This window comes from Poromitra crassiceps, assembly GCF_964638095.1.
Source record: "Poromitra crassiceps genome assembly, contig: HAP1_SCAFFOLD_355, whole genome shotgun sequence".
In the NCBI taxonomy this organism is placed as follows: Eukaryota; Metazoa; Chordata; class Actinopteri; order Beryciformes; family Melamphaidae; genus Poromitra; species Poromitra crassiceps.
The window spans coordinates 50001-76459 of NW_028152049.1; the positions used below are offsets into that span (position 1 = coordinate 50001).

General features: G+C 42.3%; 1 protein-coding gene across 1 annotated transcript in view; it reads left to right on the top strand.

Annotated features, from left to right (window-relative positions):
- Positions 1 to 25064, top strand: part of LOC310771096 (von Willebrand factor A domain-containing protein 7-like) — a gene marked incomplete at both ends in the record, with an annotated part of 27764 nt that extends 2700 nt beyond the window's left edge. Inside the window, 17 exons of the mRNA XM_083663767.1 lie at positions 2873 to 3107; positions 3422 to 3558; positions 4813 to 4957; positions 5411 to 5504; positions 6642 to 6732; positions 13679 to 13849; positions 14256 to 14425; positions 14754 to 14866; positions 15372 to 15488; positions 16503 to 16673; positions 16824 to 16956; positions 17417 to 17569; positions 19735 to 19827; positions 20310 to 20581; positions 20720 to 20856; positions 24375 to 24534; positions 24715 to 25064. Of these exons, the coding sequence (XP_083519893.1) occupies positions 2873 to 3107; positions 3422 to 3558; positions 4813 to 4957; positions 5411 to 5504; positions 6642 to 6732; positions 13679 to 13849; positions 14256 to 14425; positions 14754 to 14866; positions 15372 to 15488; positions 16503 to 16673; positions 16824 to 16956; positions 17417 to 17569; positions 19735 to 19827; positions 20310 to 20581; positions 20720 to 20856; positions 24375 to 24534; positions 24715 to 25064 (2742 nt within the window). The remainder of the gene's footprint in view (positions 1 to 2872; positions 3108 to 3421; positions 3559 to 4812; positions 4958 to 5410; positions 5505 to 6641; positions 6733 to 13678; positions 13850 to 14255; positions 14426 to 14753; positions 14867 to 15371; positions 15489 to 16502; positions 16674 to 16823; positions 16957 to 17416; positions 17570 to 19734; positions 19828 to 20309; positions 20582 to 20719; positions 20857 to 24374; positions 24535 to 24714) is intronic.
- Between the last annotated feature and the right edge of the window lie 1395 nt (positions 25065 to 26459).

Sequence of the window (26459 nt, forward strand, 5' to 3'; positions counted from 1 at the left end):
GTGTGTGTGTGTGTGTGCGCGCGCGTGTGTGTATAAGTGTACATGTGTGTGCATGTGTGTGTGTGTGTGTGTGTGTGTGTGCGTGCGTGCGTGTGTATATGTACTGACACCTGTGTGTGGAGTGAGGCACTCTGGGATATGAAGTGCAGCAGTGGCAGCCATTTTATGATGTCGCAAGCACATATATATATATATTTACAGTATATGTGTGTGTGTGTGTGTGTATAGGTGTATATGTGTGTGCATGTGTGTGTGTGTGTGTGTGTGTGTGTGTGTGTGTGTGTGTGTGTGTGTGTGTGTGTGTTTGTGTTTGTGTGTGTTTAGTGTCAGAGCATGTGTCATCAAAAGTTTAAACATTTATCATTTCAAGACGGTTTCACGTATCCAAATTCTTTATACAACTTTAGATCAGGGAAGTCCAGAGATGACACAGAAAAAGTTTGGGCTCATTCGGGCAAATGGCCTAGGACGAGTTCGTTTTTTTTTTTTTTTGAGAAAGTCCAAGATGGTGGAAAATCTAGCAGACTTAAATGGGCGTGGTCTATATGGATAGATGCGTATTGATCCAGGAAATCCAGCAGATGTGGCATTTTGATTCTACGCCTCACGGTTCAGCAGTTATGGGTCAATACGCAAAAGGTCTGTTATAGCGCCACCACCTGGCCAATATGGCTCATTTTTTGTCTCTGAGTAGTGGGGCACATTTCCAACCTATGTGCAAGGTCTGGCTACTGTAGCCCTTACGGTTTTTGACGTGCATACTGTTTTAGCGGAGAATAATAATAAACGGAACAGATACAATAGGGATCCACGCACTTCCTGCTTGGACCCCTAAAAAACAAACAATAATCAGAACAGATACAATAGGGATCCACGCACTCCGTGCTTGGACCCCTAAAAAAACAACAATAATCAGAACAGATACAATAGGGATCCACGCACTTCGTGCTTGGACCCCTAAAAAAACAACAATAATCAAAACAGATACAATAGGGATCCACGCACTTCGTGCTTGGACCCCTAACTATGTCGAGTGAATATTTCTGCAGTTTGCCGAATGCTGAGAAAAAGGAAGTGCTGTGGGGTTGCGCTCTGGTGAAAACCGTCTATATTCATGTCTAGATTTCAGAATGGTCCTGCTAGACTTCTCAGACTTCTTCTCACGTCATTGGGAGAGGATATCCTAACAGTTGAGTAGCATCAAGGTATGATGGTATTTCATATAGTCATAATTTAGTTAATTTAAGAAACCAATTTTCTTTTTTTATATAAACGCCAAATGTAACTACAGTAGGCTATCTAATCTAACACGTACGATCCAGCACACTTCACACTTCACCCAAGGCAAGCACAAAAGCTTCCTTACAACCAGCATTACTGAGGACACGCCAGGCGGATGAAAACAACTTCACTCAACTGCTAAGTGTGTCACAGAAGGGAAAAAAAGTAAGTGAATCACTCAGAAATATTGGGCAATTAAATTCTGAGCATGTCAGCATTTGCTGTGGCCTAGGTGCAGTTACTTTCAGAATGTAATATACTACATATTACTAGTTACTTTCATTTGAAAGTAATAAGTTACTTTACAATATTACTGTCTGTGTAGAGTAACTCATTACTTATTACACTACTTTTGCATTACTTTCACCAAAACGCCAGCAGCAGTAGAATGACATCGCCGCCCTGGAACCATCCCAAAAAATAATTTAAACTGTCTTGAAGTCAGTGTAAACAATCCAAAATTCTAAATGTTATTCTCTTCCTTTATTATTGTCATGTATAGTGGTTATTTGCATTAAAAAAAAAGTTTGATTAGGAAATGATTGTATCTTCATTTAAATATGTGATTCTTTTTTTTGTCACTCAATTTGTAACTTAAGTTACTTGACAAAGTAACTGGTATAATATTACTGAAATCCTATAAGTAATAAGTTATATTACTGAGTTACTGCTAAAAGTAATATATTACATGTAATATGTTTCAATCATGAGAGGCCAGTTGGTAGGATTTAACAAACTTTATTTAGCAATCGGCATGCATGGCAAATACTTTGGCGCATGACTCCATTAGCCAGTGGCGCTGCTCTTGAGGCAAGAGGAGGGCATCTGCATAGGCTAGGAGATCCCCGCATGACTCCATTAGCCAGTGGCGCTGCTCTTGAGGCAAGAGGAGGGCATCTGCATAGGCTAGGAGATCCCCCCCCAGTGGGGGATCAGGAGTCACGACTCGTTGGTGGCGGACTGGGGAGGTGGGTGGGGCAAAACAACGCTTCGGAGGACGGCTTCAGGGGAGATGGACTGCCGTGAAGCTAGCTGCTGCTATGATCGGCCAGAGAGAGAGAGGTGACGTAGAACCCTTGCTATATATATGAGAATTAACTGACGTCATATCTGACGTCATTACAGACGTCATACTAAGACTTTGACTGACCACGTCATACTAGAACTTGACTGACGTCAGGGGGTGATCGGATTAGATTATGCACAAATGGCCTTCTGCTTGAAATATGGTCTAGAGACCTCACTACTTTTGTAATGAGTTACCCACAACACTGCCTAGGTGTAATGGTCAGATCATGTCAAATGAGGGGTTTTGTAGGCTACAGTGTATAAAAACATGGTGGTTGTTGCAAAGATGCATTGCTGACCAAGATTTCTTTAGAGCCATTATAGTGCTGTAATATTCTTTCCACGCAAGTTTTAATCCCGTGCCGCTACGTGCACGCGCACGACATACGCTGTCACAAGCGCACATTTCCAAGGAAGCCCGCAGCAGCACCCCCTGCTGAAAATACGTGCCCGCCTGAGATATACCTAAAAATCACTTCATACTTGAGATACTTGTTTCTTTCTTTCTCTCAACTTTTTGCAGACTGATCATGTCACCAGTGCTGGGGGTCGCCCTGCTGGCCAGACTGATCATGTCACCAGTGCTGGGGGTCGCCCTGCTGGCCTTGGCTCTGTCAGGCCCCACCGTGGCCTTTGCCCCCAACGGGGGCATGTCAGACGTGTCTCATGTCAGCATTACAAGAGAGGCTCTATTACAGAAAGTGAAGGAGACGTGTTGGACGGTGGCTGAAGCCTCTGGTCATGAGTTCAATCCCACGGTAGGCAGGAAGCACACAGCCGTACACTGCACAAATGTAAACACAACAAATATACACACACACACAAACACACACACACACACACACACACACACACACACACACACACACCAAGAAATGCACACAGATACACACTCATTCATACCTGTGTCTAACCTGGTTAAAACCATCGTGGATTCAACAATAGACAACAAAAGCTAGAAATCAGTTTGTTCACTTCAGTTCAGTTCTCGAATCTGTTCAGAGTAAACCCTCTTCTCAAACAAATCAAAAAAGGATCTCTGGGAATGTTATCATTTTGGTCATCTCCTCAGGGTAACTCTGCAGAGGAGCTGGTCCAGGCTTGTCTTGGTTTCACAGCAACCGGATTGGTGTCGGCTGCCAAGTTCCGCTCAGCGCTGCAAGAGATCTATGCCCAGAATGGACTGGTTGACAGAGACTTTATCAACAGGTGGGAGAATGGTGACAACAGAACTGAACAGTAACAAGAGTCTAGCATAGAACATAATTATGACTCGATGGATGGTTAAAATATACATACACATCATCTGTGTGTGTGTGTGTGTGTGTGTGTGTGTGTGTGTGTGTGTGTGTGTGTGTGTGTGTGCGTGTGTGTGTGCGTGTGTGTGTGTGTGTGTGTGTGTGTGTGTGTGCACCCCATGACATCACTGATTGATTGATTGATTGATTGATTGATTGATTGATTGATTTTATTGTGGACAAAGAACACTAACATCCAAGGGATATACATGCAAAAGGTCAAACGCTTATTTATTTATTTATTTATTTAAAAGTATCCCCATTAGCCGCCGCCGAAATGACCGCTAGTCTTCCTGGGGTCCAAACACAATACACATTACGTTACAAGCAATTGTAAACTTAGACAGTAAAGTGCAGTAGTAAAATACCATATTCAAATGATAAGAAATAGTAAATGCATTGCAATACAGTAAAGTGCAGTAAAATACCATATTCAAATGATAAGAAATAGTAAATGCATTGCAATACAGTAAAGTGCAGTAAAATACCATATTAAAATGATAAGAAATAGTAAATGCATTGCAATACAGGAAAATCACAGAAAAACATAGTAAAAACCGATACAAAATAGGATAGAAAAATCCAAAATAGTTTGGTCAGCTAGTTATGTAGCTGGCCTATTGCGCAGACATCAACTGATCTAAAAAGACACTGTACTAATCAAAACATAAAATTCAAAGTTGTGTCAAAGTGTAATCCCGAGCATCAATGTGTGTTTGCTTATTTCCAACATGGTCCCTGGTCTTATAAAAACAGGACAAACAATAACATATAACATCATAAACAAAACAGAAGTCAAAAATAAAAAGAACAGGAGATATGATTGAACCAACATAAGTTCCAAAATCATTTCAGCATATTCCTCTAGCTTACTCAACAAGATTTTTTTAAAGGTTTTTGAAACCATTCAGAGAGTCCCCCCCCCCTTCCCCCGTCTAGAGGAATGTACTTCCCCAACTTTGCTTTTCAGGTTGGATAGCCTCAAACCCACAAACTGCTCAGTCTTGTCACAATGCCTCTTGTGTGTGTGTGTGTGTGTGTGTGTGTGTGTGTGTGTGTGTGTGTGTGTGTGTGTGTGTGTGTGTGTGTGTGTGCGTGCGTGCGTGCATGATTGACCATAGACCAATGAATCAACTGTCGAAATAAACGGCATAATTTATTTCAGTGCTAAACACCACTTCAACTCTGAGGCCTTCCTGGAGGGGCGGCACCTGATCACAAACGGTGTGGTCAGCATCAAGGCTAACGTTCGCAATGAGAACTTCCAGGCCGCTAGGGAAACACTGGGCAGAGTCCTGCATACCCTACAGGTGAGACGGGCAGATGTGGGTGAAGAAATAGAATAAGAAACAAAGATAAAAAAAAATTATGGGGGGATTGGTTGTGACAGGGACGTGGCTGAGAGGAATGGGAAGGACAAGGCAGAAAATGTTCTAGATTCACTTTTCCGGGTGTATAAATTATAACCCGACACTGCCAAATGGGTTGTTTTCAAAGAACTATCTGTGGACGCGCTCGGCAAACCTTTGAAAGGGGTAGGCACTTGTCAAAAAGCTACTTGGCAGGTGATTGGATGAGCCATCTGTCCATCTTGTCTATCATGGGCATTGGGCTCGCTTCTCACTGTCGTCACATCTAAACCCGCTGTAGCTGTCTGGAAAGATGGATTTGTGATGTGATTGTGATCTCGCGCGAATCCAGCTGCCTTAAAGGTTACATTACCAAGTGAGAAATGAAAAACTCTTTGTATGTGTGTGTATCAGGACTTCTACAGCCACAGTAACTGGGTGGAGCTGGGAAACACAGAGCCATACATCAACCTCATACGCCCAGACCTTCCTCTGGAAAACTTGGCAGGTGTGTGTGTGTGTGTGTGTGTGTGTGTGTGTGTGTGTGTGTGTGTGTGTGTTTGATTTGATTTGATTTGATAATCTTTATTTTGAACTTGCAGATAAAACAAAAAAATAAAAACATATCAATGAAAGCCATGATATAAAAATTAAGCAACAAAAAATAAAATAAAAATAACAATTAAAAAGAAAATGCAATCATTGATCATTGTGTGTGTGTGTGTGTGTATGTGTGTGTGTGTGTGTGTGTGTGTGTGTGTGTGTGTGTGTGTGTGTATGGGTGCGTGCATGTGTGAGTGAGTGAGTGAGTGAGAGAGAGAGAGTGGTCTATGTATCGGCTGTTTCTATCTCATGTTTGCCTTGTTGCTCTATTCACCTTATTCACCACGCCCACTTTTTCTCTCTTCCGCGTTCGACGCAACATATTTGTTCTTCCGGTTCAGCGCTAGTTGGCGGCCATTTTCAAAATAAAACATCAGTATGAATGAAGTTTGGCAACATTCAGAATTAAGCTACACTGCGGCCAACTTCAGTTACATGTTCATAACGTTACTGCTGCGAGGAGCCGATGGCTGTACCCGGTCGGCATTTAACGTTAGTTACAAAAGACGGTCGACAGTGTTTTCTCACTGGCAGTAGTAGGGTTTGACAGATACTGTAGCTAGTCCGACCGGTGTCAGCACATCAGCGCTCCCGGTCCTCGCTGCTCGTTAAGGATTTCCAATAGGCGTTATTCTGATAAACTGCTCACATATATGTTACGTTCTCACCCGACAAATATTAAAACTTTAAAACAGCTTTTTGGCAACTCTAAATGACTGCGGTAGGCGTACTCTACTTCCGTGTTTAAAACCGGAAAGACGATTACGAAATGACGTCATGCAGAAGCGTCCTTGTATGGGCAAAGAATAAGGTGAATAATATAAGAATAAGCTTGAAGAGAAGCTTTTACTTGGTGTAAAAGAGAGTTGTTTGTTTGACAGGCTATCTAAAGAGCATATCAATGGGTTTGTGTCAAATTGTTGCAACAAAGTAGATCATTATTATGTACCCATTATTATGGGTGGGGTAAAACTCCACCTATGGAGCATATCTGAGGATCAAAGAGCAGAGTGTGTGCACATGTGTGTTTTTCTCTTTATAGGCATATTGCGCGCTACGCACACTAGATTCCTAGGCTCGCTGCAGCTGCTGGAGGACATCCGGGGTGCCACCGGGGACAATGACTTCCTGAGGTACAATGTTCAGGCGCAAAAATATCCATTGTGTGTGTGTGTGTGTGTGTGTGTATGTGTGTGTGTGTGTGTGTGTGCGTGCGTGTGTGTGCCAGAGAAGGTGATCTGAAATTACTATTATGATGAAACACAAATGACCTAATTGAAAAGGCACATTGTGCCCAACCAAAGACGATGGGATTGAAGCAAGACGGCCCAACTTCAACTCACTTCCTGTCATTTTGTCACGTGGGTTTTGCCCATGGTTTTCCACGGACACGCCGACTTAGGAGACTTTCGGCAGGTCTGAGTCAATGGTTCTTCTTCTTTCTTATTTCCGGCAGTGTAAACGCTACATGGCGTATTACTGCCCTCCTCAGGTTCTATACTTCAACTACGCCCACAATTGAGAAAAAATTAAATACGCATAAAAACCCCCCAAAAAAACATATCCTCTGGTACAACTCTGATTCATGCAGAAATGTCAGCACTGCCTCTGTGATCAACTGGTGGTTCTTATTCGTCAGGCCAAAGAAAGATTTTAGAGAGAAAGAAGAAACTCCTAATACTGTTAACCTCTTATAAAAGATTTCCCTTTCTTTCCTATACCTGTTACATTCTAGGAAAACATGCTTGACAGTTTCAGGCTCTCCACACTCACACTGCCCATCTGGATGTTTTCCCACAATGATTAAGGTACTATTCAATCCACAATGGCCAAGCCTCAATCTACATATCTTGACCCTATCGCTCCTAGACCCATAGCCGGCCAAGTTAATTTTGACCTGAGGCTGCAGAGAGAAATAATGCCTCCCCTTGGTCCCCTTTTCCCACTCAGCCTGCCACTCATCTTCAACTCCTTTCTTGATCTTCTCTCTGAGCTCAACTCTTCCCATTGAAATACTTATAACTTCTTCCTTTTTCAGGCTCTCCTTTGCAAGGGAATCAGCTGTCTCATTTCCCTCAATCCCAGCATGCCCCGGAACCCAGCAAAACTCCACTGAACAGCCTGCCTTCTGAATCCTATATAAAACTAATAATATTTCATGAATGAGATCAGGCCGAGCTCTAGACCTACCTGCACTCACAGCCATTAGTGCAGCAGCCGAGTCAGAACATATAATCACCTGGCTTGGTCCCACTTCCTCCACCCACCACAATGCCCAGAGAATGGCAAGTAATTCTGTTACAAATACAGAGCTGCCGTCAGAGATTCTCTGTCCCTTACCGATCCCTAACTGAGGCACACACCACCCAAATCCTGCCTTCCCACTCTCTGGATCCACAGAGCCATCAGTATAAACCTCCAGACCCCCTTAGTCTGCTTGTTTCCACCATTTTGATGGTAACTCACTCTTACAACTACAAATTGTATGTAAAAAAGAATTGGGATAGCAGCCATATTGGTAGCCTATTTACTATGCAAAGTAGAGTGCTATAGATAGATTCAATCATACATCTGAGTATTACAATGTGTTTCTAAAACTCAAAAACCATAAAATGGACACCGAGTTTACTAAAAGCATCAACAGTTATGGTAAAACTCATATTCAGGTAGCCGCCATCTTGGAAATATGCAGATTAGGGGTCCACACACATCTTCATTAGTAAAGATAAGCATTCCAACACCTTTCTAATGGTCAAAAAACATAAGATAGACACCAAGTCTGTATTTCTAGCTCATCTCTTTCAAAAGTTATAGCCACAATCTTTTTCGGACAGTGGTCATATTGGATTTGGCCGCCATTGTGACCCCGGAGGTCACCGGCTCGGGCACTCTGGCTCAATTGTTAGAGCATGCCCTGGGCTAATTCTGGGCAAAATCTGGTGCTTTTAGACTTGATTTGCATGAACTTAGCCTCAAATGTCCCTAAAAGTCCCGCAACTATTATGTTTTGCATGGTGTTATAAATCCAGTGATAACACACATTTAGCTACCATTGGTGCAATGCTCTCACATATTTTCTAACTCTAGAGATGTATACCTTGCCAAAAATCAATATGAGCATTATTCCCAACCCTTCTGGCCCATGGACTAATATGTAGATAGATTTCTTTTGCAAGATTTTGAGAGTAAATTAGACACTTTTTTCAAATGTTTTTGAGTTTTACTATACCAAACCTGTTAAAATCATTAAAATACCCCTCTCAATCAATTCCTCATGCAGAAATCATACAGAAAAGTGGTGTAATTTGTCTCTGTATAACGTCTAGTTCAAAAGTTATGACCCTTATCCATTTTCATCAGACATCGCAATATGCCTGCAAAGATGGCCACCAAACGGACCCATGGGACACTATTTCAACGGGGTAACAACAAAATTTGTTTATTAGACACCTTGAGGAGTACAAAAATCTATGTTAGAAAAATATATCTTTCAGGTGCGCGGGGACCCCCCGTTCCTAATAGACTACCTGAGGCTGAAAGGAATTTCTCTATTTTTCCCACAATCTCGCCCTTGTCTTTCTCCATCAAGAAACAAAATTCAATATCCCGGTCTGGAACTAGCCAAAATGGCACTGACAGCCAGCGAGTGTGTCCGCAACCCTTACCTGATGTAACCTCAACTTCCTGGCCCACTGATCAACACTAGTTAAACAATAAACAATAGTTTTGAACAGTAATTTCCTCCATAACAGCAGGAAACACCCCTCTCTTTCAAACTCCTCCCTCCGTGTGTGTCTTCTTGGCTGCAGCGGCCGTGTCACAAGCTTGTTTCTGCTGCTGCGGAACCTCGCGTCACCAGTCTCACTGCTTTGCTGCTGCTGTGCCTGTCTGCTGGCGGGGCCGCTCTTTGAGGAAGTCTGGATGGGCTCGCTCGCTTCGGTTGAGAGCTTTGATGAAGCTTTTGCGATTCTGGTCTTATTTATGCTGCGTGTTTCAAAGTGTGTTCCACCCGTAATCTATTATGCAAATTTGCAATCCCTCACCGCCAGCAATCAGCGCGAAAGCGAAAGCGTTTTCGCCAATCCATTTTCATGAGAATGGCTTCGAGGAAGCACACTGCTTTTTGCTTGCCTTCCTCTAGTCAGGAGAGCACTGTCGCCACTTAGTGGGTCGGTGGAATGGGTTGTACACGTTGGGTGGCTCCAATAATTTTATAGGAGACGTTGATCCACGTCCCACCGTCAATTTTTTTTTTTTTTTTTTTTAAGACGAGATATCTCGTCTTTGGCAGTCAACGGTTGGATTCTGTAAGCCGAGATATCTCGTCATTGGCAGTCAACGTGTTAACACGTTCACTGCCAGTGTTTTTACGTCAAACAAAATCCAACGGTTGACTGCCAATGACGTGTTTTTACGTCAAAAAAAATCATTTTTTTTTTTTTGACGGTGGGACGTTGATCTAACCCTTTTACGTCTCCTATACCAATATTGGAGGTATTGAATGTGTATAATCTATTTTACCGACCCACTGAGTGGCGACATGTCTCTCCAGAGTAGGTAGAGGCGAGCCAAAACTGGAGGGAAAAGCGCGAGGAAGCCGTTCTCATACTGTAAAATGGATGGCGAAAACGCTTTCACTTTCGCGCTGACGCACAGCGGTGGCAACGGTGGGGGGTTCCAAGAATAGACTGGATGCACACTTTGAAACACGCACCATAAATAAGCCCAGAATCGCAAGAGCTTCATCAGAGCTCTCAACCGAAACGCCAAGAAACGAGCGAAACCCATCCAGCGAGCCCCATCCAGACTGCCAGGCAGCAGCCAGGCAGCAGCAACTCGTTTGTCACAGACCCGCTGCAGAGCCAAGGAGGGCGGAGGAGAACGCCCACGGAGGGAGGAGTTGGAAGCAGAGGGGGGTTTCCTGCTGTTATGGAGGAAATTACTGTTCAAAACTATTGTTTAGATGTCTGACGTCTTACTGATGCCAAAAATGAATGGTTAAAGTGACTGTTCTATCGAATTTCACAAAAAGCTGTTTATCTCAGAATAAATTTTCAGACGCTGAAACCACGCTGTATTCAACTGCTAATGCTTACATAACTACTAACTCTACAAACTAACTCTTTTAGACAGAGAAAGCACACATTCTATTAGTTCTTTTGAGATATTGTGTGTTCACAAAATCCTAACAGAAACGAATCCTCGGCTCTTGAAAGATGAGCCAAAATCCTCAAAAAAAAACCTTGGCAGAAGCTAACTACAGTATTGAAAAACGGCTGGCAGTGAATGTGTTAAGACAACAGTTCAACCCTCTTTCTCCCTCTCTCCTCCCCCAAACTCCCAGAACTATGCATTGCTTGAAAGGCCTCCACCAGCATGTCTGCTTTCTCTTTATTGGTAACTGCTTCTACCCCACCCTTCTGAATCACTGGAATCGAGCTTTTCTTATATACTCCTGACATTCTATGAACAACTGCCCACAAATGCCTTACAGAAGTCTCAGGGCCTAGTGTTTCACAGAACTTCCTCCAACTACTCTTTTTAGCATCTTTAATAACTCTTCTTGCTACTCCCCTTAACCTCTTATATTCTACTGCATGACACAACCCTGGATATTGTCTCACCTTCCTATATGCTTTATTCATATTCCTTACAGCTACATCACACTCTTTACTCCACCAGGGAACCAACATTCTGGCTCTGGGATCCTTCTTCATAGGAATTGTGTCCTGCGCTGCCTTATGAATCATCTCACTAAGAGAAGCATTCCACCTGCAGTCCCCTCAGAGTCAATCTCACTTACCAACTTTCGGGCCGCCTCCAATAATTCATCCCAATTAGCCTGCGAGAAATTATACCTGGGCACTCTCTCCTCAACTTCTATCCTCAGATCCCTACCAAATCTGCACAAAATAGGATAATGGTCGCTACCCAGAGTATAAATGTCCATCGCATCCCACTCCCCAATTCTGGCTAAATTTGAAGAGGCAAAACACAAATCTATATGACTATATGACATTCCTTAAGATATCAAATCTAGTCGGTCTATCATCATTTATCATAACTAAATCATGCTTATCCAAAATCTCCTCGACCACGACTCCATTACTGTCCTTACTATCACTGCCCCACAACGGATTATGAGCATTAAAGTCACCAACCCATATAACAGGACATCTCACCTTCTCCATAATCTCATCAAATTCAGACAAAATAAGTTGTTTACAAGGATTATATCAATTAAGCACCGTTATGGGACTATGGCTCTGACTACTCCAAACTTCCACTGCCACATACTCAAGATTAGATTTTATGTCCAGTGCCCTGTACTGAAGCCCTGCTCTAATGAAAGTTGCACACCCTCCACCTGCTCTCTCAACTCTGTCTTTTCTTAAACACTCATATCCTGGAATAACAAAATCAAGGCAAGGTTTTAACCACGTCTCTTGGATGCAAATTAACTCAGGCTTAACTTTAAATTCATCAACAAATCTCTTTAACTCCTGTCCATTTGCAGTCAGACTCCGGGCATTCCACTGAAGAATATAAAACATCAAGATTCTAATCAGCTCCATCACTTTCCTCAAGCTCACCTTGATCCATTCTATTTTCCCCCTCTCTCTCCCTCACACCCCCTCCCCCCCCCCCCACCCCTGTCTACTGGTGGCAAACCCCGCCCACTCCTGCCTGCCTGCTGACCACCCCCACTTTTCTTCTCATTCTCCTTTTCCTGTAGTAGAGTATGAATTTCTCCACCATGTACCACTGAACCCAAAAACCTCTCGGCTGCTTCAGCCACCACACTACAGGCGTCTGACTTACTGCTATTGTTTTTGACTCTCACCACCACCTCCACCATGAAAGCTAGAAACGCCTGTTTGTTAACTATCAACATGTCAGACTGAGACGCTGGCAGAATAAGATCAGAGTGCTGACTCCCCTGCACTACACTGTTCACCCCCACATTTCCCCTTTCTCTCTCACTCGTAACTTTCTTAACTGCCTCGGCATATGACACCTTGCTCTGATCCCTCACAGTTTGGACTCGCTTGGCCTGGATAACATGCTCACACCCCCGAAACGCTACTACATGGTCCCCTCCACAGTTACAGCATTTAGGAACCTCTGCTCTGCAAGCCTGAATATCATGATCCTCGCCACATTTAGCACACCTCCGTTTCCCCCTGCAAGCTCCAGCAATATGACCAAACCTCTGGCACTTGTAACAGCGCAGCGGAGGTCTTGTGTATTCTCGCACGATATATGACATGCTTCCTAACACCCTGACTGGTAACACACTGCCTGCAAATGTTAACAGGACTGGTGCATCTGCTGCGCTTCCCTCCCTAGCCTTGAATCTGAAGACGTCAGTGACATTTCCTCCCTTGATATTATCCTTTATTTCCTCCTCAGACAACGCACCATACACCCCATAAATCACTCCTTTAAGCCCCTGCTGTCTCTCTCTAGGGATAATTCTCTCCACCCCCACCTTCATCATCTTTGTCACCTTCTTAGCTGCATCAAACTGCTCCTTATTCTTGCAACAGACTCTCAATATGTTGTTTGCCAAAATAGTATATTAGTATATAATATTATTATATACTCAAAACCTCCCTTTAGCAGTCCCTCCAAACTTTTGGATAGTACTATTGGATTAAATTCTCTAAATCCAGCTGTTTCCTCCGGTTTCTGACTTTTTAGTTTAAACAAAATAACAAACTCTTCACTACTACTACCCATTTTGAATATTTTAGTCCCCCCTTCCCCCTCTGCTGACCCGGGACCTTCTAAGGAAAGTGCTCTCTTTCTACCTGCCTTTCCCACTTTTTCCCCTTCCTCAATTCCCTTAATCCCCCCAGCCTTCCCTGTAGCCATAGGCTATGCTACCGTATGATCCTGTCTCTCTCCTCACAGTTTCCTACCAAAGCCCAGAAAACAAAAACCCAACAAAAATAACAAAAGAGCATAAAGAAAGCTGAGAACCACCAATGACCACACAAACTCAGCTGAGATTAGCCACCACTTCAATAAATAAATGACTGATCGTGGAGCTCTCTCTCTCTGCTGCTTCCGTAGCCAACTTCGACCGTTTTCCTGCAGCACGGTAGTCCCTCGCGGTGGCATCAACAAAGATAAGAGTCAACCAAACCAGGCCTTCCACATAGCTGCCGTCAATGCAGCCACCATGGCCAGCCTGCAGCTGCTGGAGGACATCCGGGGTGCCACCGGGGACAATGACTTCCTGAGGTACAATGTTCAGGCGCAAAAATATCCATTGTGTGTGTGTGTGTGTGTGTGTGTGTGTGTGTGTGTGTGTGTGTGTGTGTGTGTGTGTGTGTGTGCCAGAGAAGGTGATCTGAAATTACTATTATGATGAAACACAAATGACCTGATTGAAAAGGCACATTGTGCCCAACCAAAGACGATGGGATTGAAGCAAGACGGCCCAACTTCAACTCACTTCCTGTCATTTTGTCACGTGGGTTTTGCCCATGGTTTTCCGCGGACACAGGTCTGAGTCAATGGTTGACCACGCCCGTATAGGAGACTTGCTGCTACCATTTGTTAGAATTGCCTGTGGTGACCCATCTATAGTAATATAATATCTATGGCCCAACATGCCCTCTGTTTTTCTATCTCAACTCTTTTACAGAATGATGGGGATCGCCCGTTCATCCGTCCTGTGTTTTGTTATTGACACGACAGGCAGTATGTCAGACGACATCGACGAAGCCAGGAGCGTGGTTTACCAAATCATTGACAGCAAAAAAGGAACACAGGATGAGCCCTCCGAGTACATTCTGGTACCCTTCAATGACCCTGGTATACAGATGCCACGTAGCCACGTACTATTGCACTCTCGTCACACTGCAACTACCTTCAATGATGTATGAGAGCTGCAATTCAATTCAAATTCTTTATAGGCAGTCTGATATAGATGGCATAGACTTTCTTTTCACAGAACATTACGCTTCACTGTATTCTTCTGGCCTAAAAACTGTAATCTCACTTAAAGTAAATTTAGTGCATAGATCTGCGTTAAAGCCACAGCTCTGGTTTAAAATGATCAAAGAAAAAAAAACTATGATGTTGTTCCGAAATCTCTTGAACTCTTTGCTCAGCGAATCACCTCTTTTCCTGCTTATTGTAGGCTTTGGCCCCATGATAAGGACACCAGACCCTAATGAAATGAAAAAAGAGATCTCTAAGCTCAGAGCAGATGGAGGTGGTGACCATCCTGAGATGTGCCTATCAGGACTCCAGGTATAGTGACTTTGTGATCATAATATATTACAGTCACAGTTGGGATAATGATTGGTTGGGTTAAAAATCCAAACCATTTAATTTTATAGAATGCTTAAAGACAGGTATAGGCAAGGCGCTGGAAATGGGGAGCTCCCGGGGCTGCAGCTCCCCCTGGTGGCGGCCTCAGCCCCTGCACCTTCCTGACGCAGGCTGTTTGTGATAGATCGAATAAAGCATGATAGCTAATAGGCCTAAAGTTTGTGTTTGTTAGTGACAATTATGCTGACCAATATTTATTTAGAGCCATTGTGCTGTAATATTAGGCTATTCCATGCACGTTTTAAGACAATGTGCAATACAAGTGCCAACCTACTTCATGCAGCATGCTTGCAGAAGGTGCGTGCACGTGCAAGGTGCACGGCGCGGGTCAGGCTATACTGTATGCTTCAGCCCCCCTTGTGGGAAATAGCTTCCCGCGCGGATGGGTTTAGGCTAATTCATTGTCTGCCTGTCTCATTCTCAGTTGGCTCTGACTGGTGCCCCTGCCTCCTCGCACATCTACGTATTCACTGATGCCACAGCCAAAGACATCGCACTCAAGGACACCATTGTTGCTCTCATTACGAGCACCAAGTCAACGGTAAATACTGTCACCCAATACTGCACACATATGTGACCTGCTCTGACAAATTCAGTCACATTGACATTGAGCTTTACACACTGTTGGAAGGAGGGGAATGTAAGCTTTCTGGTGATGTCAAAATTATCTTTGTATTCCAAAGATTGAGTGAGATGCACCCCTTTATGTCTTGACTGTTTTCAAACTAGGTTTTTGAGGAAAAACTATATAGCCTAGCATTCCAATTTCACAATAATCTTTACACAGAACGAAAGCCAATGCTTTATCTTACTAAAATCTGATGAAACCCCAAAACATCCAAAATCAATATTTTCTCATAAAATCACATTTCTACACAAACGGGCCTGTGCTACATGTGACTCTGATTTTGTCAGAGCAGGTCTCATATTCACTGAGAGGCTGTGTTCAAATCACATCTCTGTCTTTCATTCCCTTACCCCGTATCCAACTCCCTCTGCCTATCAGAAGACAGCCGATAGGATAGCTGTGCCTTAGTTACGTCACACGTAATGTGCAATTTGATTTAATTTAATTCCAGTGTGCAATAACTGCAATTTGACACGTACTGTACATAGATTGTAACTGTAACTACTTACTGAATGCTATTCTACAATTCTTACTTTTACTATCCCATTGACCCTATTTTATTTTATTCTATTTTATTCTATTTTATTCTATTTTATTCAATTTTATTCAATTTTATTCTATTTTATTCTATTTTATTCTATTTTATTCTATTTTATTTTATTCTATTTTACTTTAGTTTATTTTTATTGCATTTTACTGTATTGACTGTTTTTACGTTTAGGCAGATACTGTGTGATACTGTGTTATGCTATGTTGTGTTATGTGGATATTCATGCCTGAGTGCGAGCAACTGTAACTTGTCCCAATTTCCCCCCGGGGATCATTAAAGTCTTTCTGATTCTGTTTCTGATTCTGATTTACATTCTACCTCCTTACCTCCTTACCTTGTTGCCTACTTCCTCTCCCCATGCCTTCCTTTGTCTACAGGTGTCATTCTTCATTACGAACCCCATTAAGAGGCGCCGTCGTTCCCTCACGGCTTCCTTCAACGACTACAGCGACCTAGCTCTGGCCTCTGGTGGCCAGGCCATCAGAGTGTCCAAAAACCAGCTGCCTCAGGCCATGGAGGTCATCCTCGACACCTCCACCTCAGCCCTGGTAAGACCACGCAGTTGTTTGGTCAGAAGTCCTATATCCATTGATCATTCTGTTTCTTAGAGTGCTGACTAAAAGTGGTTCCACCAGAAGACAGACCTATCTCACTTTACAGTTTGAAGAATTCCGTGGTAAATAACTCCCCTCCATCAGGTAACGGTTCTTCAGCGAGCAAGGGAGCCTAGGGAGCAGGAGACCTTCCCCTTTATGTTGGATGGATCCCTGAATAACATCACTCTCTACATCACAGGAACCTCCATTACCTTCACACTGACCGACCCAGCAGGTAACACGCCATACACAGAACACGGTTTGCATCTATTTGAGTCTTGCATTTGAGACACAAAGGGCATCCAACTTTATCACGAAGAAGAACCACATTAGAGGAAAACGCAGACACTTGGGCAGATAAGCTCCCAAATGAGTTTATCACACCACAACAAACTAGCACGTTTTGCCTTTGTATGTCGATGTAGTTTGCCACAGTGCAGTTTAACACTTAAAAGGTCATTGTGTTGTTTTGTGGATGAGATGCAGCATAGCATCATCACAAAGTATTAAATAGTGAGCACACAAAGTGGACACTTAAACTTCTAGCTATACAATATTGTGGTGATCATATAGTTTATTTAATTAAGTCATATTCCTTTAAGGCCAGTGTTTGTGCATAGTATGTGTAAACATTAAAGAGACTGATGACATATGACTGATAACATCCCTATTTGTTGTATGCTATAATTTCCCAGGAGTGAGCCAGAGTCACAGTGAGGCCAGTGGTACGCTGGGTACCATTCAGTCGGTGGGCAACTTGATCAGAGTTCAGCTCAATGCTGGCCAGCAGGCAGGGACCTGGCAGATCACCATCAACTCCAAGCAGCCCTACACACTCAAAGTCACAGGTCAGATATTGTATATTACGTTATGTCATTTAGACACTTTTGTCTTTTTTTAAAATAAGGACGTCCCTTATGAACACTTATGAATCTGCTCGTAAACTACGTCTGGTATACAGTACACAGAGATTTGTGTAATTTGTTGAGCCCATTTCATTTTCACACTGGCCCTGTATTAATAAGTAAATAATGAGTAATGAATAAATAAAACAGATTAAACAAATCTACATTTCTGCTTTTTAGTTTTGACACAAGTGAAATGGTATGGTCTCTCCTGAATCTAAATATATCTGAATCGCTTAAAGGCCCATTCCGTCGGTTCTGGCGAGAAATAAATGTGCACAAAGTGTTTATTATTGCCAATGAGTGAATGCGCCTTGACGTAACTTAAAAATGGCGACCAGGGGCGTTTCTCTCAGACCAGCCGTTCAGAACATATATGGAAAAACCGCAGTTTCGAAGTGGATAGCATCTCCCGCCACAGCTAGAGGATGTGACGTCTCGCGCGTTCACGAGCTTGTCTCTTGTCCTAGACGCTAACAGGAAATGGCTGAAGTAGCTTTTAACGTTACGTTCGTCGCTAGCTGCTAGCTAAAGGAAACAACAACACAGACTCCAGAAAAAGTCCAGACTAAATAAATAAATATTTATCTAATGAAGCCCGTCTGGCCAGACAGCAGCAATGTGACCGACATCGGGGGGAAACTAGAGTCAGGACTGTGTTTTCAGTTCATGAAGGAAACTTGCTGCATGCTTGTAGCTACTGTAATGTGGTTTTGACCAGATAACGTTAGCTGCTTGCTAATGGATTTTCAAGATTCAAGATTTTTACTGTCACTCCGTAGTACAAGTATCTGACCACCTGGTCAGAAACTCTGTTAACATTGTCTTGTGTGAAGTAATGCAACCCTAATGTTACTACCGTTATGCTTATGGTCATGGAACATTATTGTTTGACTGCATTTAGCTGCGGTGGTGAGTCTGCCTGAACGTTAGCTTGATGCTATACGCGGCTAACTAATAGATTTAGCTATATTTATAGAAATTACCACCAGCCCCACTAATAACGTTAATGTCTTGTGTTGTGTGCTAACATGAGTATCCACTTCCCGCAGCCAGCAGGCTCTGACTGCAGTTGGCTGCAGTGGGACTGCACATACTAGTAACGTTAGCTTGATGCTAATCGCGGCTAACTAATATTAATTTACATTTATAGAAATTACCACCAGCCCCACTAATAACGTTACCGTCTTGTGTGGATAATGAATTTAACAGTCGTAAATATGCCTAACGTTACTGTTATGCTTATGAAACATTGTTTGATTGTTCAGTTTGGTCAACTCCAGGCATTACACGGTACCGTACATACAGGGGGAGCAGGCTATTTCCTGGCTTGTGCTAACATGAGTATCGACTTGCCCGCAGCCAACGCAAACCCTAATTCATCCAGAATCCTTCCTGGGCATCTCGAGGCTGATCTGACCGATAAATTGTCCAGGTTGCCGTTTTCAAGTGACTTTTATGAGTTAATGTTACAAAGCAACGAACAGCTCTGCTGTTGCCAGGCAACTGCTTGTGCGCGTGCGAGTATGGTGCCCGCGCGTCAGCTCGTTCACACGCTGCCTGCAGTTACACTAACGGCCACCGGCGGCAGTAATAGTGAGTATTGACGGACCAAATAAAATGATTTTTGTAAGCATTTTAGGAAATGTACAGGGGAAAATTTATGGTGGATGAAATCCTTTGGCTGCTATGGTTGAACGCGGAAGAGGAGGTGACTTTGGCACTATGGAAACGGCCCTTCCTAAAACCTATTAATAGTTTTTCATCATTGAGCCAGAATGAATTAATAAAAAGGGAAATCATTTCACAATACAACACATTTAAAGCTGGACAATAGAACATAAAATTAATATTGTTCTCAGCTCATATTGATACCCCAAACAGCTTTTTAAGCTATGCAAATTGTACCCTTGTGAGAGGCAGGTGGACTATGCTGCTTCTACTGTCATAATAGTTTGATTAGCACAACTATTCCACAGCTGTTAGTAAAAATCTGTTTTAAACCAGAGTGAAGACACAGTATCAGGCTTAATTTTTAATTGTTCACCGAGTGCTTATTTAACTATGTTTCTGTATTATACTGTATGTGTACATGTCTATTTTTCCAGGCCAGAGTACAATCAACTTTATCTATGACTTTGTGGAGGCCTTCCAGGGACCTCACCCAGGTTATGCAGTAATCAGTGGGCGTCCACGAGCAGGTACATACAATAAAGCAATTATACAGTAATTAACATAATTTTAGTCATATGACTTATCAGTTTCACAACACTAATTTACTTTAAATTATACTGACAAAAAAGTAAATATATATAATAATCTGTGGTGGAGAGAGTACAATATATTGTCATACTCAAATAGAAGGTGGCATACTAGTGATATTTTACTCAAGTAGAAGTAAGAATGCTTGTGTAAAAATGCAATTAAGTTCAAATGAAAAAAGTAGCTCATGTAAAATGTACACTAAAAAGCCACTCAATTACAGTAATGTGAGTAAATGTACACTTACTTCCACCCTTGCAAATTATAGTTGTGTAAATAATTGTATAAAATGTAATGATCCTAAATTAAAAACACATTTTTTTTTACCATCTAAAATATTCCAATGTTTACTCATTCATGGCCAGAAAAATTAATTGTCCTTTTGTCATACGGTATTGACTCATTTTTTCTGTAAACCCAGGCCAGCCTGCCACCCTGTTGCTATCAGTAATGGGTAGGAAGGGTCCATGCTCGGTAACTATTGGTGAGGTTGGCTTGGTAACTGTCTCTGGTCCTGAGGATGTCAGCAATGGCATCACAACTGACATGGGCAATGGAGACATCCTGGTTACTGTGGATAAAGTCCCCGAAGGAGAGTTTGTGGTCATGCTGAAAGGAAATGATGTAGTGTCAAACAGCCAATTCGAGAGACAGTCCACCACCCAGATGTCGGTTTCCAAAGTGAACATCAGGGTCAGTCTATTCACATCCGTATCTGTATCTATTATTCAAACTTGGGATTCGGAAGCATCAGACGCGTCTCAAGATCCAACTTTAGAAGAATATGAGGTATATTAGTCTTCTTCACCTCTTCTTTTTGAACTTCCTCAGGCTGTGGTAGACAGCAGTGTGGAGCCAGGGGCAACTTTTTCACTCCCCTTCAGCGTCATGACACAGGGCTCTGGAGGGCTCACCTACACCATCAACGCCAAAAATGACAGAAGCTTCCCCATTAACTTCCCATCCAGGTGAGTGGAGGTAGCTCCAAGCATATTCCAATTGGATGTCCTCATCAACACTTAGGCCCCTATTCTCCCACAGGCCTTCTGCGCTAAAACGGGCCTTCTGCGCTAAAAAACGTGCCTTGCGCCTGCCTCGGGAAGATATCAATATGGCTTTACGCTGCCAAATGCGCTTTAGGCCGAATGGGCGTGGCGCACTCCCTGAATGGGCGAGAATGGGCGTTTCGGCGTTAAATATCGGCCTAATGATATCTTCCCACCTGGCGTAAATTTAGCGCTTTGCGCTTTTGAAAACCAGGCCTATTCAGTGCGCTGGTTGCGTGGAGCGCTCCCCTCTGGCTCTCCTCTGTCACCCTTCTCTGTGTCACTCTCTCCCTCTCTCCTCAGTCTGACAGGCACAATATGACTGTCTCTCTCTGACTTCCTCGCTCAGACAGACACAACCCACGTCCCATAGAAAAAAGAAGTTGTAAGTTCACTGCAATGTGAATGTCCCAGCATGCATTGTGCTACTCCATTTCGCTACTAAATAGCAACCAAATGAGCCGAAATATATATAAAGATAAATAATGTGTAATGGTAACACAACCTGCAATTGTAGAACATTTCAATATTGGACCAAATAAAACATCGAAATGAAAACACCACCCTATGTGAAACCTATATGTCATCCTGGGCCTATATATATCCCTTGTCGATTTAACGTGATTTAGATAAGTGACAGCGTAACGCGCTTCTACTGTCATGTCCTACTGTGATGTCCGCTCCAATAAATTGGCTCTACTTCACATTTTAGTTTTACAATAAAAACACATTTATGCAATGACTTTACATAATGTAGGCTATATTTATGTGCATATCCTACCATCCTAGCAGGGGAGAGAAAACGATATCTTTCTGGACAAACTTTCACCAATCTAATTAATCTCATCATATAGGGATAGGCTATATTTTTCTAGCTGATGCATTTAGAACATTCTTTTCACTTTGATCTTGCTAGTGTAGCGTATTTACATGCTTGCAGTATTTAAACTGCAGTTAGATTGGTTTGAGAAGCATAATAATATGGAATAATAGCCTATATATGGAGACAGACAGACGAGATGAAGGGAGGTGATAGGATTTCTCTCCTCAGATCTTTGGTTTTTTGATCAAACATTTCCTCATTAGGCCCAATTGGACTCAACAGGAGGCGGATACTTCAGCATGGCCCTGCATGCTGATATGAAAATTTGTTAATTCAAATATATCTTTAATTATGTTTTAAATGTTCTGTTCTAGGTCCCTGAGTGAGCTGCTGTGAGTTTGCGTAAAGATAAACTTTCTCCCTTTCTGACAGGAGACATGGTGGCTTTGGGGATTAACCATTAGAGGGTTCAGTGGAAATTGAACAATGCTTTGTGTGTGACAAGCTGTTATTTTAAGCCCTGTTTAAGGAAGGTCTGGAGAACATTACACAGGGTCTCCTTGGCCGACTGGTTAGTGAACGGATGGCCGAGTGGATAAGCTGCACAAGGACGGTCATTTAGGATATGGTCGGGGCAGAGGTCACGGAGATTGGCCGACATAAGGACATTCTTTTAATGGATATATGTCTCTGCTCAGTCACTTAGTCACTTTGGGATAGGACTGGAAAACAACACAGGGTTTATGGCTGTTCTCTAAGACAAATGGCTACAGAACATCAACAGAGGGGGGGGAGGCACATTCCACAAAGCCCCACAGGATGCAAAGTCTTTGTGAGAAGCATCACAATATTGTATGTGCATTGAGGCATATTGTACATATATATCCTACTGATTGACTGAGTGGGTTTTGATATCTGATATGAAATAAAGTTTAGACTATACATTCGATGTGCTAACCTTTTTCCCCCAGAAGAGAGGACAGGACCTGTTCTGGAGACGCAGCACAGAGCAGAGAAGAGGGGCCCGGGTTCGAATAGGCTTTTTGGTCTCTGGGAAGATAGAGGCTCAGTGTAATGTGAAGTGGTAATAGAGAGATGACTGGTTATCTTATGAAATAAAGTTTAAGAGCATACATTAGATGCGCTGATTTTTCCCCAGAGAAGAGAAGATATGCACAAGGACACAGCACCAATGAGAGGAGAGTCTGATGTTGTGAACAACTTCAATTTGTCTTACTTGCTACACAAGGAGAGTGTATATAATATTTAGATAAATAATAGCCTATTGTTATTACTGCAACTATAGAATGGAAAATAAATGTATAGTCAAAATAGTGGTCATATTAAAGTTGAATCTGCCGACCGAATTGGCAGGTAGCCGTCAAATTAGTTGATAATTGGTAATTGATAAGAGTTTCCTCATCCTGAATTAAAAGGCAGGGTGAGGTTTTCTCTGGTATGTTGAGATTTGAAACTATCCTCTTCTCTTTTTACACTCATAGAGTGGTTTTAGACTAAGTTTGAGCTGTATGATGTTTTTTTCAGCTTCAGACTGATTAGCTGAATTTGATCTTATCCAGGATGTAGAATTAGTTTATATAGTCTAAAGTAACTATAAATAAAGTGCCATAGGATTTCTAATAGGTAAATAGCTAAATTAGCTGACCAAATTATAGGAGTTGAAAATAGGAATTTAAAGTAAATATATTGACAGTTGCTTTGGTAGACAGGGAAGTTTATAGATGACTATTTCAAGTGAGGGCTAGTGCTGTGACCTCCAGTGGAAGAGCCAGGTCATATGATGCGGACCAAGAGGAGGAGGAGAAAACACGCCTGCCAAGTAGGAGTGACAGAAGGAGAGATCGTATGACCACCAATGTCAGCCAAGCAGTGAAGGGTGTCACTAGATGGAGGAGGAACCTTCGGGGAGAGACCAGCCCTCACCGGAAGACAAACGCCCCCAAGGAAATGCACCTTAAAAGCCCACGCAAAAGAAAATGAAAGGGTCGGTTTTCAGGGGTCTTTTTTGACCTGCTACATATTTTGCTGTTGGGAAGGACCACTGAAAATTCACCTCGGAGATCTCTGAATGGGGTAATATATAACTTGACCTGCTTTGTACCACTATGCAATATTCTCTATATAAAATAATGTTCTAAATATCAGAATTGCTTGTTGTATTGGTTTTTCATATATCTGGAATAATTGGACACACTGGAAAGGTATTAACATATGTAAACACCTTCTGATTGGAGTGGGCAGTTTTATCTAGGTTGAACGAGGCACAGAAAAATCCTTTCCATCAGAGGGGGGGGGGCAGAGCACTTGGCTTTGTCTGGTTTTACTGGACCACTGGAATTGGAGCTTAAAAGGCAAGCGTGTGATTCGTTTATTGCACTTATGCAATGAACATGACGGTGCATAATTTTACGCTTAAAAGGCGTGGTTGTAATGCTTTAGGCTGCGTGTAGCGCCAACACCAAGATATCAAGTGCGCTGGTCCACGCCCACTGCGCCAGGCGCTCGGCCTAGAAACTACGCCGATGCAACGATAGGGGCCTTAGTCTCAGTACTGAATTAGTTTCTACAACCTTAAAATGTGTTCCTATTTTGACAGTCTCACCTTGACAACTGGGCAATATACTAATGCTACTTTGACCATCACACCACCGGTCAACACACCATCAGGCACTGATGCCACTCTGACTATTGAAGCCAAGTCATCCAGCGGTGCGGACTCCAATTACGTCGTGCTAAGACTCTCTGTCATTACCAAGGTAACCTGCCATTCTTGGTGCAGAACCTTTGCACAATAATTGTTTTGTGTGCAAACTACCTATATTTTGCACCAACTTGGCACATTTGGATAGGTTGAAGTTCTGATCTAAATAGTCATTTCATGCATTATTAACTGAGCCACAACTTTCACCTGCCCTTTTGTTCTATCCTGTCTCCAGGTTACAGATTTTGTTCAGCCATTGTGCAAAGTGGTCAGTGTACTAGCTGAGAATTGCCCTGAAGATGTGTCTCAGTGTGATCCTTTCCAGTGGGAGCTCTCCGCCAACCTCACCGATGGTAACGGCACTGGCATAGAGAGCATTATTCTGCGTCGGGGTGGTGGAAGCCTCTCACACAGCTCCCTGAGTGCCCCCATCATTCAGGCAGCGTACAACGCCTCCTGCTGCTCACAGATAGTGGAGTTTGTCGCTGTCGATAAAGTTGGCAATGTGGGCAAGTGCTACCATTCCATTGTGTATTCTGGTGGCCCTCGTGCCTTGACCCCTACCCTACCACTGTGGGTGTGTCTGTTTGTGCCTGCCTTATTGCTTGTTGTTTTTGCACTCATATGCCCTGTTATATTTGTACTATGTTGTAAACGGAGAATTGACGGAGTCCACAGCAAAAGAATTTCACACGTGATACTTGTTTCACACGTGATACTCCCTCAGGCCTAGACTGAGTGAACATTTGCCAAGGATCACTCTCACACAACTACATGTATGTAAGTACCATTTGCTTAAGTGGGCAAATAATGTGTGTGTGTGTGTATATATATATAGCATACGCAGCAATTAGGACAATTAATCTGCCCTAATTTATATATATTTAAAATATATATAAAATATATATATATATATATATAAAATACTATGTTGTCCGTGATCTTATAGCCATTTTGATCTAAAGGCTTATGATTGAAATGTGTTTCTTAGAAAATATAAATAGTGAAGTTGATATTGATGAATTAATTTCTCTCCAAAGCATTTGCCTTTTCATCAAGGCAAAGGGTAGCTACTTTCAATAATCTAAAGTAGGAGTTAGTCTTGATTGGTTTAACACTTTTTGGGCATTGCATAATTAAATGCGTCATTTCACAGTTGTGTCTTTACTTCTCAAATGTGGGAAATAGTTTCAAAAATGGTGTGTCAAAACCTTTGACTGGTAGTATATTATCATATTGCTGTATTGACAGCATAGCCACTTGTGTTTTGTTGATGAGCTAGTCCTCCCTCCCTAAAACCCCACCCCCCGCCACATCCCCCCCGCAACCCCCCCCTCCGCCCCCCTTTTTTTCTTCTTGTTGTTTGTATGTGTTTTTATGTCTGTAAATTCCTTACATATAACAACAAATGTTTATGTATTGTATAATATTGAAGTGTGCCTTTATTACTTTTCAAACTAGTAATAATGTTACTAATCTTAATTTGAGTGTTGACGGTGATACCCATCCATGTTTCATGTATGTCTCTTTTATGTTTTATGTTCATGAGGACCGCAATGGAAATAAGCCTATGGCTTTATTGTGTTTTTATCCTCGGTGATTGTCTGTTTCTGTATTTGTGCCCTGTTTTGTTGACATTCACCAAATAAAGTCAATCAATCAATCAATCAAAGTTATTTGTTTGGAAGATTACTTTTCCATACTTTGTTAGTGGTCTGAAGATGAATCTAAATATTCAAAATACATGAGAATGTGTTGTCCTGTCTTCTTGTGTTGTATGTGCAAATGATATTCAAGGTGTACATATCCGAGTGTTGTCTGTTTACTATCTCAATTGACAATATTTTGCCAACAGAATAATTTTTTAGACAAATCTTTAGTTAACTTGACCATTCCACATTTATTAGCTACCTTATCAAATTCAATCAAATTAAAGAACCAATAAAACAGAGGATTTGAAATGTCAGTGTCACTTTCCGC